The sequence below is a fragment of the Oncorhynchus mykiss genome, chromosome 2, assembly GCF_057628025.1.
Source record: "Oncorhynchus mykiss isolate SJ-2025 chromosome 2, ASM5762802v1, whole genome shotgun sequence".
NCBI lineage: Eukaryota > Metazoa > Chordata > Actinopteri > Salmoniformes > Salmonidae > Oncorhynchus > Oncorhynchus mykiss.
The window spans coordinates 60,439,500-60,452,217 of NC_143023.1; the positions used below are offsets into that span (position 1 = coordinate 60,439,500).

The following is a 12,718-nucleotide window of genomic DNA, read 5'->3' on the forward strand; positions in this document are numbered from 1 at the left end:
CAGAGTGCGCAAGGACACCTGCAGACCGCGTTACACGACTGAATAAGGTAAGCCTGAATACCAAATACTGAGAAGTGCGCAGGAAAGGCGTGCATAGGAAAGGCATAAATTCCTAAATTGGAATCAGGCCCATGGTGAATACTGTCAAAAAAATCCATTAACATTAAGAACTATCTGGTTGAAAGCTCAGTTTACATTTTAGTTAGTTGATTTGTATCTGTTCATCTTATGAATAGTAGTGTCAAGGACAGAGCAAATGCCTTCACTCATTGCTATACTTGTCCCCTTTATTGTAATGTACTTTTCTTGAGCGATTACAGATTCCCATTATTGTTGAGGACAGCTCATACCTTGGGTTGATTGTTAAGACTTAGCCCTGCTGCCTTATTTGGAAATGATCATGCATAATAATTATTTCAAACATCTGCTGAACAATTTGATGGGGTCAGATGAACTCTATTGAGGCACTAATAACATACTGTATATTCACAATGCACCTGACCTGAGGGCATGATGCCGCCCACGCCTCAGGCTGTATAGTGCTAGCATCCAGTTCAATGTGAAGTTACACCAATTATGGAACAGTTGATATTTAATGTACTTTGCACCCACAGGTCTAGATTGACCTTCACAGTAGTTTAAGAAAAAGCTCCTTCCTTGGTTTTCTTTCACTTGTTTAATCCTATGTCTAATCATCCAGCAAAGTTTCATGTACAGCTAAAACGTGTCAGTACCCCAAAGCTTCCTATTTAGTCCGTTACAAAATACAGAACATTAGCTATAACATTAAAACATACAAAAAAATGCTTTGACTAAGTTATTAGAATTGCAGCCATACATTGAAAATTGACAACAAAAAAACTGTAGTAAAATATAAAAATCTAGAAGTATAAATAGAAATTTGGTCCATTGTCTTGGTTGCTATAATATTATTTACATATTAGATTTATTATTTCATGCCAATGTGCATTTTTGATTTCAAAAGCTCACCGTTGCTACAAACAAAATAGTATTTACATTGTCTAGACGGAAGAATGAGTTGCTCAATGCATTGACTCTACAAAAAATAGGCTAACAAAATGTTGTTTAACGTAAAAGTTGCGTTTTCCCTTCTTTTTTTATAGCTTACTGCCAATAAATACGAAAGTTTAGGGAAAACAGTTAGTTAAGCAAACATCTCAAGATGACGGTATCGACAAAACATCATAAAGTTAATCTACAATTGTATGAACGCCGTTAGAAGTACAAGATGAATGTACAAAGGCACACATTACAGGGTCGTGCGGTATCATGTCCAGCGGTCAGGAAACTGCCATTCAATGACGGAGAACAGAAGAGGAGGAAAAAAGGAGGGGGGAAAAAGGCAAAGCTGCTGTCTTTAAAAACGGAACACAGTGAGACAGGCAAGAGTCCATACTGGCAAGTTAGGGGCCCCGTTGCCATGGTTACACCAGGGACTCAAGGCTCTCGGCTGTGCTGACAGGGCCCCCTGGGACCGTTCCGTTGTTGTCAGAGGACTGGAGCGTCCTCTCGTCCTCCTGTGTGCCAACCAGGCTCAGTATGGCTTTGTACAGGAACTGGTACTGCTCCTGAATGAGAAAGAAATAGAGAAACTGTGCTGTTGAAGGGAGAATGTTTTAACACAAAATGGCTAATGTGCATCACTCAGGTACAGTGATTCAGATTGACTAACAACATCAGTGAAGGTCCCGGGCCTCATGAGGTTGATCATCTTGGCCACCTGGTACACGTCCACAGAGCTCTCCAACTCTAGTTGGCACACCAGAGTAGACAGGGCACAGAAGGTTCCCGCAGTCACACCGCCAACCCTGCAAAATCAGACCGGTGCCATGAAGTGCCGAAAAACTGAAAATCTCTGGTCATAATAGCCAGGGGATAAGCCAGCTTTAGATACTTTGGGCTAATTCCAAGACATATTTGGGAAATGTTACAAACTGGAGCATAGAGCACTAATCCTGTCAGTATTTACTGAACCTTTACAGTATTATCTGTGGTTAAAACCAAGGTTTGAGTGTCATACAAGAGTATTGAGACAGGATTGTCTCAATAGGCCTGGATCAGTGCAGTGTTTCAGTTCCAAGAAATATTAAGTGTATTGGAAATATAGACATATCTACTTATCCTCTTAGGTCAGAGCGGATCTTCTTTAATCTATTACAAGTGGCCAAAATAAAAAATAGAAGGCAAAAGAGGGATTCAGGGGTATTGAGCTTGCCTGGTTCCAGGTGGGTGAGATTTTGACTTTTGGGACTATTCCATTGGTTCCAGGTCTTGAAAAAGGTTTAGAGTGGACATCATTACCTTATTTCACAGATAAATAATCAAGAGGTCTTACTCGTCATGGACAACCATGGGGCCCTCCTTGGAGGAGCTCTCCTCCCTCACCAGGCTGAGCAGCTCGAAGGTGCTGCTGATGGGGCTGTCTGGGTTGGGCCAGCGAGGCGCCCGGTAGTGCCTCACCTCCAGAACATAGTCATCCTGGCCCAGAGGGGGACAATAACACAATAAGACAGAGTGAGAGATCGAAAGACTGCGAGAAAGAGAGAGAGTGTGTGTGTGTGCCTGTGTGTACGTGTGTTGAAAGTGGTCCAGTGATTGGAGGTACAGATGGTTGAGTGAAAACTGTGTGAAAAATAACAGCTGTGCTCCTTTGATGTGTGGGGATTGTGTATTGAATTCCATTTCCACCCTTCATTTGGTTTCACCATGGGCCAAGATCCAGGGAAATATGAGCAGAACAACTCCTAAATGGAATACTCATGTTGCTATATATTCCCTCTGTGTAACAATAAACAGTGGTTAAATGTTTTTGGGGTATAGACACAGTGATAACATTTACTGAGCACTAGCTACTGGTCCATAACGACTGGCCCATAGTGACTGGTCTTTTCTATGAGGCTGTTCTTTTTGGGCTGATCCCACAGTGTGCGGCTGATCCTCCTCTTCAATGTAGTTAGTCTATTCTAAGTAGCTGATCATGCTATTGTGACTGATCTCTTATCTTATCAAGCTGATCTCCCTGGTCTTACTGATCTCCCTCAGCTCACCTGTGTAGCCTCCAGGACATAGTCCTGCACCACCAGCATCTCCTCGTTGGCCAGACACACATGGTTCTCGCTCCGCAGGGTCACTGTGAACGCCTCACAGCTGATTGTCTGCTCCTTGCGGGGCCAGTACACGTACGGCTCCTCCCCCTCTGCCTGAAAACACAGAAAGATGTGATAAGGACTTCCTATTTGAGGCACAAAATGGCTGCCAGTTTTGTGTCCAGGAGGACAGATAGATACCCACCAGGCTTGGTGTTCCCAGTGTTGCTGGTGTTCCCGGCAGTGTGACGATGACCTGAGCGTTGTGATCCCAGATCATCCTCCAGAAGTCTGTCACCGTGCCGGCCAGTGGGTTCTGGGTCACGATGAACTCAGTGCTCTGCCGGTACCCCTGAGGAACACAACCGGTGGTAGAAAATGTAGACAGGTGGTATAAACATTCAGACAATTTAGACCAGTAACCAAAAGTGGAATTTACTGAAAATGATGGCTGGAATGGAGTGTTATGACTGGAATAGAGTGAATGGTATCAAACACATAAAAACCATACCATTCCATTCACTCCATTCCAGACATTATTATGAGCAGTCCTCCCGTTAGCAGCCTCCACTGCTGCATCTGACTCTTTAATGTAGAATGGTTGGGTTCTTACCGTAATGTATGAGGCGTTGATGTAATCTGATGTAGTTTCTCCCACCACCGTGGACAGACACACCCGTGACCTTTCAACTGGAGACAAAGCCACACGATGTTAAACTTCCTCATTAGGTATAGAGAAGGTCATTTTGTATAATATTAATATTACAATGATTAGCTTTATTAAAGCAGTATTACTTAACCATAACCACTGCTTATCTACCTAAAGTGATTTTGTCACACACATTTGCTTACACCAAACAAGAGTAAAACAGTACCCAAGGTTTATGCTTTCAAATAATGTTTTTTTTAACAATTTTTTTATAACAGTTTTTGTTGAGGGGTTCAAGTGTGGGGGAATTTTGTTAAATGTTCAATTGAAAGTGACAATGTTGAGGCCGGGTGCGGTCTCATTGTCTACACACTGTTAAAGGAATTTGACATGTTAATGTCTCTGCGTCCAGTATGAAGGAAGTTTGAGGTAGTTTCCCGCTAACGCTAGCTAGCATTGGCTTGTGAAACTACAACTAACTTCCTTCATACTGGATGCAGAAACATAAAAATGGTGTCCACACGTTCGTCTGCCTCTGGAGAAGTATGAACAAACCTGTCTGGAACTCACCGGGTATTAAAGAGGAGTTTCTGTTCTTCTCTCTGTTGCACTCTTTCAGGGCTGCCGAGTAGTCACACTGTTTGGCATTGGACTGGGATACCAGCTGTAATCACATTGACTACGGTTACATGCACACAATATGATTATTGTGAATAGTCAGATTAATATAATTTAATCGTTTACATGTTTTCCAAGAAGAACGAATTCCCAAATAATCCTGCTTACATAAACACATCTGAAATCAGACTACCCGATGGGACTGTGATAAATGCAGAAAATCGCCAATCTAAATATATGTTCTACCACAGCAACCATGTTATTTTGGGAAGCCTATTCGATCCTGAGTTCGGATAGCTAAAGTTTGTACGTGAAAATAATTTCTAAACATACACACGTTCAGTTTTTTTCCGAACTCACTTCACTCGTGCAAAAGATGGAAGCTTCACTCGCGCTGCTCGTGCTAGCACACGTGCAGATCAAACACACCGCTGGAAGTCCGATTAAGCTGTTTACGTGTCCTAATCATTTGAGAGATTGCTCAGAAAACCAGGTGTTTTAATAGGCGAATATGTACTTTGATTATGACTGATTAGGATGAGCAGAGTAAGGCGTTTAATGCCATATTCGGCTTACTGACATAATCTGTTAATATTGAATTACTCGTGTGCATGTAAACGTAATCAGTGGCACTAGATTAACTGTTAGTGTTTAAACATGATGTGCCAGCGGTTGCAACTGCTCTTTTCAAAGGACAAAGAAAGACAATTGATGTGAAAAAAAATAAAATTGTCTTTAAACCCCATAGACAAATTCTCCTTTAAATGCATGTTTTACTTTCTGCCCTTCATGTCCTTCTGCCCTTCATGTCCTTACTGGAGTTCTTATGGAAAGTTTACCAGTTGTACATTTTGCTGTAATGCAAATACTTCCTCTATGACTTGTTGTAAGCATGTGTCTTTACCTTAAACTGTTTCTCCAGCTGCGTCCTGCCGGAGGGCCCTGGGGTCAGGAGGTCATTGACGTAGCTGTGGATGAGGCTGGAGGAAACCTCCGTCTCCTTGCCCAAGATGGCCTCCACCAGGGCGTCGTGGATGAACACATACTGCTCCTGAATGCACAGGGAAAGTAGGGGTTGAAAGCCTTAGTTGGGTGTTGACATTCGTACAGTTTTGGAAAGGTAACAGGACAACTGATCATAGCAGATTCACTGTTTTCTTGTTGGTATCAGACCTGGGATCAAAAAGTATTCTTTCAAATACTTTAGAAGCCTTTATTTGAGCTTTTCTGGCGCAATGGCACCAATGGAAAAGTCCCAAAAGTGCAACCCCCCCCCTCTGGCTGAGCTCTCACCTCTGTCTGTACCAGGTGGTTCCTCTGTGTGCGGATGTGTTTGAGGAAACCCATGATGTTGACCGTGCCCTCTTCTTTGATCTGCTTCAGCATGCTATCCAACACTATGTAGGTGCCAGTCCTGCCTACGCCCGCACTGGAAACACACCGAGGTACACAATTTAGTTTACATTTAAGAGACACATTTAAATCGAGAATAGTGAAGAACTTGGATAGAGGAAGGTTCTTATATAGATTGTGAATCCTGGTATTTTGAGTTCACTCTAGTTCTCTATGAAATAATGTTCCATGTTGACCTTCTCAGCTAGACTAGATGAAAGCAGCCACAGAATGCATGTTAAGAGATTGCATTTAATGGAGGACCAAGTCCATTCTATTCTATTTCTATGCCAGTCCGAATGTAAATTTACTTCCTAAATTGAATCATTCACATATAGAAGATGAGCCATTTTTTATTAATTGAATTTCGGTGGGGAAAAATTATATTGACCTCAAAGCTATTCTATACATTCTGCAAATCTATGGCTTCCCACCTGCAGTGCACTACGACAGGCCCCATGTCATCTGTCCTGGCTTTGGAGGACTTCTGGACGAAGGTGAGCACGGGGAGTGTGTACTCAGGCACGCCCATGTCTGGCCACTGGGTGTAGTGGTACTGTGTCACGGTCCGCTCGTTAATCCGCCCCTTCAGTGAACCCTGGGGTTGGCGGGAGGAAACAGGAAGTGGTGAACAGGATGGGACTTTGGCTGTCACTTTGACACTTGGGATTCGTGAGCTCCATACGAAATGTTCAGAAACTAAAGTTGTAATGATGTAGTGCTTCAACTGACTTGTAGGGTAGGTGCAACAAAAGTAGATAATATATGTGAGGAAGTAGAGGTGAAACTATTAATGGTGAATGAGAGGTAAATGTGATGTAAATAGTGTGACCTCTAACCTTTTGGACCTTGGTGTTCCTGAGGGTGAAAGTTCTCTCGGTGTAGTGGGCCAGAACCTTGCTGCTCTTCACCGTCACCAGGAAACCACCGTACTCATCCTGGCTCTCCAGGGGCCAGTACTGGTCACACTTCCTCTGAGAGACACAGCGAAACACTTTTGTGTACTTTCATGAATAAGCATGAATAAACTATTTATAAACTATTACTAAATATGTATAAGCGTATAGGTGGCCCCGGTCTCTCACCCGTCCCTTCTCCACCAGGTTGGTAATCATGATAATGACGCCCACGTTCTGCTCCCACACCATCCTCCAGAAGTCCTCGGTGCTGGACTTGAGAGGGCCCTGGGCCGCGATGTAGGCCCTGGACTTGTTGAAACCCTGTGGAGGGAAGGGCGGCAGGGGAAGGTAAAGAGAAAGAGAGTGAACAACAGATTAGCTACTGACACGTGAACAAGACATTTGCCCTCAGAACACTGCTAACATCTGACGTTATTGTGCAGATAGAAATGCAACAAAAAACGTATTACGTCAACGTAGTTTGCGTTAATGTAATCTCCACTCTTCCCGTCTTTGTCAGCCTGGGTTGAGAGTCTTACTCGGCTGTGGTCATCTAGGAGTAGAGGAGGAAAGAGATAAGCTGGGTGCGTTCAACATTGTATGTGTGTGTACGTGCGTTTGAAGCTGCATGTTTGACTTACAGGCCAGGATATTGATGTATCGGTTCTTGTTCTTGTTGTCTGGATGGTTGGAGCCGTCTGCGGTGATACCCAGGTCCACTGTGCACACCTGCACCTCCTAAAAAAACACACGGCCTTCAGCACTCCGCCCCTAACATCCCACCATCCTCCATTACTACGCAGCCAAACAAAAATGTGTCATCATGCCTGACAAAAACATCAACATGGGCAGCTGGAAATGTGACAAACATCTACACATGATTACTACAGAAATAATCTAATCAAAAGAGAAAAGGGAGACACAGCTTACCTCGTAACACTCTTTCAATATCTAATGGAGGGGGGGGGGGGGGGTGAGAATGCAAAAAGCACAGCAATGTAATGTCATGACACAAGGTGAGCAAAAAAGTCCAAATAATTAACAAGAAAACGGTTTGTGGGCAAATCTCAACTTAAAGACACTGTTCATGCGATACACAGGGCTTAAAAAGTGGCTTTCAGATTCACTCGATGTACCATGTGAATGTCCTTATATTAGCTTTGACTTACAAACCTATTTTTGTGTTTTTGACAACATTTACACATGTATGCATTTACACAGCACTGATAAAATGTCAAGCTGGATTTAACATGGTGAGCAATGGTACATATCCAGTTGAACCTATCTTAACTTGAGCCAGAGAAACATCCAACATCCATGAATGCAGTGTAGATTATGATACACTTGTAAGTCACAGTGGTAAGGACAACAGACATGGCTCCTCAGAGGAATCTGGGCCTGTAGCATGTAGCGTGAGAGAGAGTGTGAATTTGAATGGCCATCACAGTGCATAGCCTACCGCCTCATAAGGTTTCTGCATGCTGACCTTAAAATAATGACAGCCGCCGTGTAACATCGCAAACGACACGTAACAATTTTGCCAAGATGGATACACACAGAACAGCATTAACTCAAAAAACAGGTAGACAGCTGACTTGAAACACGTAACCAGTAAATACTAGTGTTTTTGTCATAAACTATATCCTGTCTTCTGAGGGAGCAAAGGTTACAGAACTTGACAGCACACCTCAAACTCCCGGGAGAATGCGTTGGTGTGGTGGAGCTCTGTCACGTGCTTGACAAACTGCTTCACCGCAACGGCTTCATGTTCATCTGAATGGCAGAGAGCAAAGGTATTGAGATGATCAACAAAAGTCCTTTATCAGAATGAACGTTTGAAACTCCACACTCTTGTCAGAAGCAGATGTTGAGTGAGGTAGTGTTAATGACAGAGGTAGGCTTGATGAAAATGTAGAGCATGGACAGATGGAGAGGGTAACTGTCTACATGGCTCTGTGCTTGTTAACACTTTTATCTGTGGGTGTGTGTGTGTGTGTTTTGTATTGCGTGAGAGTGTGCTTGTCTCAGGATGGTTACCTGTAGCTGTAAGCAATGGTGTGGGTGGAACAGATATGACTCTGGGCGATGTGTTGTCCTCTATGTAGAAATGGGCAGTCTGGAAACACTTTCTGTGGAAACATATGTATGATGATATAGGTTAATAAACAATAAACTTGTATTAGATGAGATGGAAAAAAAGCTTTATATTTGTCTCCGTGACCTATTGCCATTGATTTTTTACTTTTTGTCAAAAAAATATATAGCTATTATCCATCTCATCTAACCCAAAATAGGTATTTGTATGCTTTGTTCTCATTTGGTGAAAAATGTGCAAAGAAATTGTGACAAAGACAATAATAATATTGGTGTTATGATTGAGTAAAATGTAATAAAAAGACAATAACTGTAGATATATGACGCTCAGAGACAAGAAAGGCCTAAAAAACACTTTTGTTGTTGTGTTTTTTAAGATACAAAGACAACCACAGATGTTGGCGAACACATGGTAATCTGTCCGTAACACAGGGAGAAAAAAAATCCTTCTAATCTCGGACACGTTTTTAACAGGATCACGCCTGCATTTCTCTTTGATGAGCCTGTGTTCAGCTACCCAAAAATGGACATCGCCACACAGATTACTCTGGACGACAAAACCATCAAGGAGATGTCCCCAGTAGACAACATGTTTGCGTTTCTAAAAGACGTACCCACTTTGCTAAACCCAAGTGCACAGCTATGGGGTGGCCAAATGAACACCGTGTCACCAGGGGAAGTACAAGGATGCGACACGGAAGGGATTACAGCAATTTAGCCTCTCGCCACTCGTTTTACAAGACGCTGACACGACGCCTTCATGTCGGACATAATGAGACGCAGGCTCTTTCCCCCTCCTACTCCAACCGAGGCCCTGTTCCCCAACCACTGGACGACCCCGAGCCCAACACTCTACACCCTGAGTGGGGTCCATTTATCAGATTTAATCCCTTAGCAGCACCAAGATTACTCTGGCTTAACATGAAAATACAAAAACAGGGCAGAAAGCATGAACAATATGTCACGTCTCCAGCCCAGTGGATGAGAAATGGACAGTCTTAAAGTGTTTACATTTTTGAAAGTGTGTCCTTGATTGGATTGCAGAAGTTGGTTATTTTACTGTCTGACCGGTCAGTATGCCGCCACAGGGAAAATAAGAATTTTTCTATGATCTCAGTTTGGGCAAAATATCTTTATTCCTGAAGACGTGCAACTCTGAATGCTGGCAGTTATGTGTAAGTGAACCTACCCAAACACAGCAAAGCTCATGTGAAAAGCCAGACATCAAACCGTAGTGAAGATATTGGATGTGTCATGGGGAAGTGTGTGAGAGTGAGAAGGAGATTGGGCCCGTGTCACAGAAGATTAGGCCTCCCAGTGAGACAGACAAATATGAGGTTCTTAAGGTCAACCCCCTACCCCCTTCGCATACGCCACCTCCCGCTTCACTCCACCCGTGCCCCCTGATGTCTGGGGACCAACCAGACCCAATTCTCAGCGACAGATGAATAACAATATGACAGGTAACCCTGGGGCAGTTCCACACAGCTGTTCCATTGGGAGTCATGAGATTTACTGGTGCCAGTGTGTGTGGAGCCTATCAATGCAGAAAGGAAGCTGTTGTTCATGTTCTATAGTTTAGCTGTCTGATTATACAGATGATGCTTAGGGTCAGAGGGGTCAGTGCGGAAACGATACTCATCATCATTATTGGATTTAATAATAATAATCATATTGGATCTAATAATAATCATTATGGCTCTAATAAGAATGGAATATGGATCTAATAAGAATGGATTATGGATCTAATAATAATGGATTATGGATCTAATAATAATGAATTATGGATCGAATAAGAATGGATTATGGATCTAATAATAATGGATTATGGATCGAATAAGAATGGATTATGGATCTAATAATAATCATTATAGATCTAATAATAATAGATTATGGATCTAATAATAATCATTATGGATCTAATAATAATAGATTATGGATCTAATAATAATGGATTATGGATCTAATAAGAATGGATTATGGATCGAATAAGAATGGATTATGGATCGAATAAGAATGGATTATGGATCTAATAATAATCATTATGGATCTAATAATAATAGATTATGGATCTAAAAATAATGGATTATGGATCTTATAAGAATGGATTATGGATCGAATAAGAATGGATTATGGATCTAATAATAATGGATTATGAATCTAATAATAATGGATTATGGATCTAATAATAATTATTATGGATCTAATATAATCATTATGGATCTAATAAGAATGGATTATAGATCTAATAATAATCATTATGGATCTAATATAATCATTATGGATCTAATAATAACCATCCTCCTTCTCTTCCTCCTTCTTCTCCTCCTCCACCTGCTCCTCCTGGTCTTACCTCCAGTAGATGAGGATCCCCACCAGGATGATGAGTCCCACGAAGGTGAGGGTGGAGACCACCGCCAGAGGGACCACGGCCCTCCTCTCCTTATCCCTGGCCAGACCCACCCTGGACTCATGGCTGCTGTTACTGGCCTCTGTAAGTGGGGTGAGAATAGATAAGGAGGGGACAATGGATGAGGAGTGAGCTAATGTTGACTATTGAGACACACAACACAACTCCCACAACAAATTATTCACTCAATCAGCTTCTACTGTGGCAAGAAACCCTTTGGAATTGTGTGATCTGATCTTTATCTAAGTCACAACAATATAAAAAACACAGTGTGCTTTAACTAATAACACACAAACAATTACACGTTTTCATGTCTTTATTGAACACACTGTGTAAACATTCACAATGCAGGGTGGGAAAAGTATGTGAACCTTTGGATTTAATAACTCGTTGACCCTCCATTGGTAGCAATAACCTCAACCAAACATTTTCTGTGGTTGCGGATCCGACCTGCATAACGGTCAGGACGAATTTTGTCCTATTCCTCTTTACAAAACTGTTTCAGTACAGCAATATTCTTGGGATGTCTGGTGTGAACCACTTTCTTGAGGTCATGCCACAGCATTTCAATCAAGTTGAGGTCAGGACTCTGACCGGGCCACTCCAGAAGGTGTATTTTCTTCTAATGAAGCCATGCTGTTGTTGATTTACTTTGTTTTGGGTTGTTGTCCTGTTTCATCACCCAACTTCTGTTGAGCTTCAATTGACGGACAGATGGCCTTACATTCTCCTACAAAAGGTCTCGATAAACTTGGGAATGAATTTTTCCATCGATGATTGCAAGCTGTACAGACCCTGAGGCAGCAAAGCAGCTCCAAACCATGACGCTCCTTCTACCATACTTTACAGTTGGGATGAGGGTTTTGATGTTGGTGTGCTGTGCCTTTTTTCCTCTGTTGTGTGTTCCTTCCAAACAACTCAACTTTAGTTTAATCTGCCCACAGAATATTTTACCAGTAGAGCTGTGGAACAACCAGGTGCTCTTTTGTGAACATCAGATGTGCAGCAATGTTTTTTTTTGGGACAGCAGTGGCTTCTTCCGTGGTGTCCTATGAACACCATTCTTGTTTAGTGCTTTACGTATCGTAGACTCGTTAACAGAGATGTTAGCATGTTCCAGAGATTTTTGTCATCTTTAGCTGACACTCTAGGATTCTTCTTAACCTCACTGAGCATTCTGCACTGTGCTCTTGCAGTCATCTTTGCAGGACGGCCACTCCTAGGCAGTGTAGCAACAGTGTTGAACTTTCTCCATAATTTGTCTTACTGTGGACTGATGAACATCAAGGCTTTTAGAGATACTTTTGTAACCCTTTCCAGCTTTATGCAAGTCAACAATTCTTAATCTTGGGTCTTCTGAGATCTCTTTTGTTCGAGCCATGGTTCACATCAGGCATTGCTTCTTGTGAATAGCAAACTTACATTTTGTGAGTGTTTTTTTTATAGGGCAGGGCAGCTCTAACCAACATCTCCAATCTCATCTCAATGATTGTACTCCAGCTTAGCTGACTCCTGACTTCAATTAGCTTTTGGAGAAGTCATTAGCCTA

The 12,718-nt window shown here is 42.2% G+C and overlaps 1 protein-coding gene across 7 annotated transcripts in view; it reads right to left on the reverse strand.

Annotated features, from left to right (window-relative positions):
• Positions 1–650: 650 nt before the first annotated feature.
• Positions 651–12,718, reverse strand: part of LOC110501743 (receptor-type tyrosine-protein phosphatase gamma) — a 73,487-nt gene continuing 61,419 nt past the window's right edge. For 4 of the 7 annotated variants that reach the window (XM_036952092.2, XM_090203789.1, XM_036952102.2 and 1 more), the window contains 18 exons: positions 11,113–11,251; positions 8,703–8,794; positions 8,353–8,438; positions 7,596–7,616; positions 7,307–7,403; positions 7,136–7,218; positions 6,852–6,986; positions 6,606–6,740; positions 6,201–6,364; positions 5,668–5,803; positions 5,279–5,425; positions 4,327–4,420; positions 3,721–3,797; positions 3,313–3,459; positions 3,069–3,221; positions 2,357–2,499; positions 1,694–1,829; positions 651–1,589 (listed from right to left, as the gene is read on the reverse strand). In XM_036952092.2, the coding sequence (XP_036807987.2) occupies positions 1,446–1,589; positions 1,694–1,829; positions 2,357–2,499; positions 3,069–3,221; positions 3,313–3,459; positions 3,721–3,797; positions 4,327–4,420; positions 5,279–5,425; positions 5,668–5,803; positions 6,201–6,364; positions 6,606–6,740; positions 6,852–6,986; positions 7,136–7,218; positions 7,307–7,403; positions 7,596–7,616; positions 8,353–8,438; positions 8,703–8,794; positions 11,113–11,251 (2,129 nt within the window). In that variant the 3' untranslated portion in view covers positions 651–1,445. The remainder of the gene's footprint in view (positions 1,590–1,693; positions 1,830–2,356; positions 2,500–3,068; positions 3,222–3,312; positions 3,460–3,720; positions 3,798–4,326; positions 4,421–5,278; positions 5,426–5,667; positions 5,804–6,200; positions 6,365–6,605; positions 6,741–6,851; positions 6,987–7,135; positions 7,219–7,306; positions 7,404–7,595; positions 7,617–8,352; positions 8,439–8,702; positions 8,795–11,112; positions 11,252–12,718) is intronic. The other 3 variants (XM_090203782.1, XM_036952111.2, XM_036952073.2) reach the window with 1 other exon arrangement.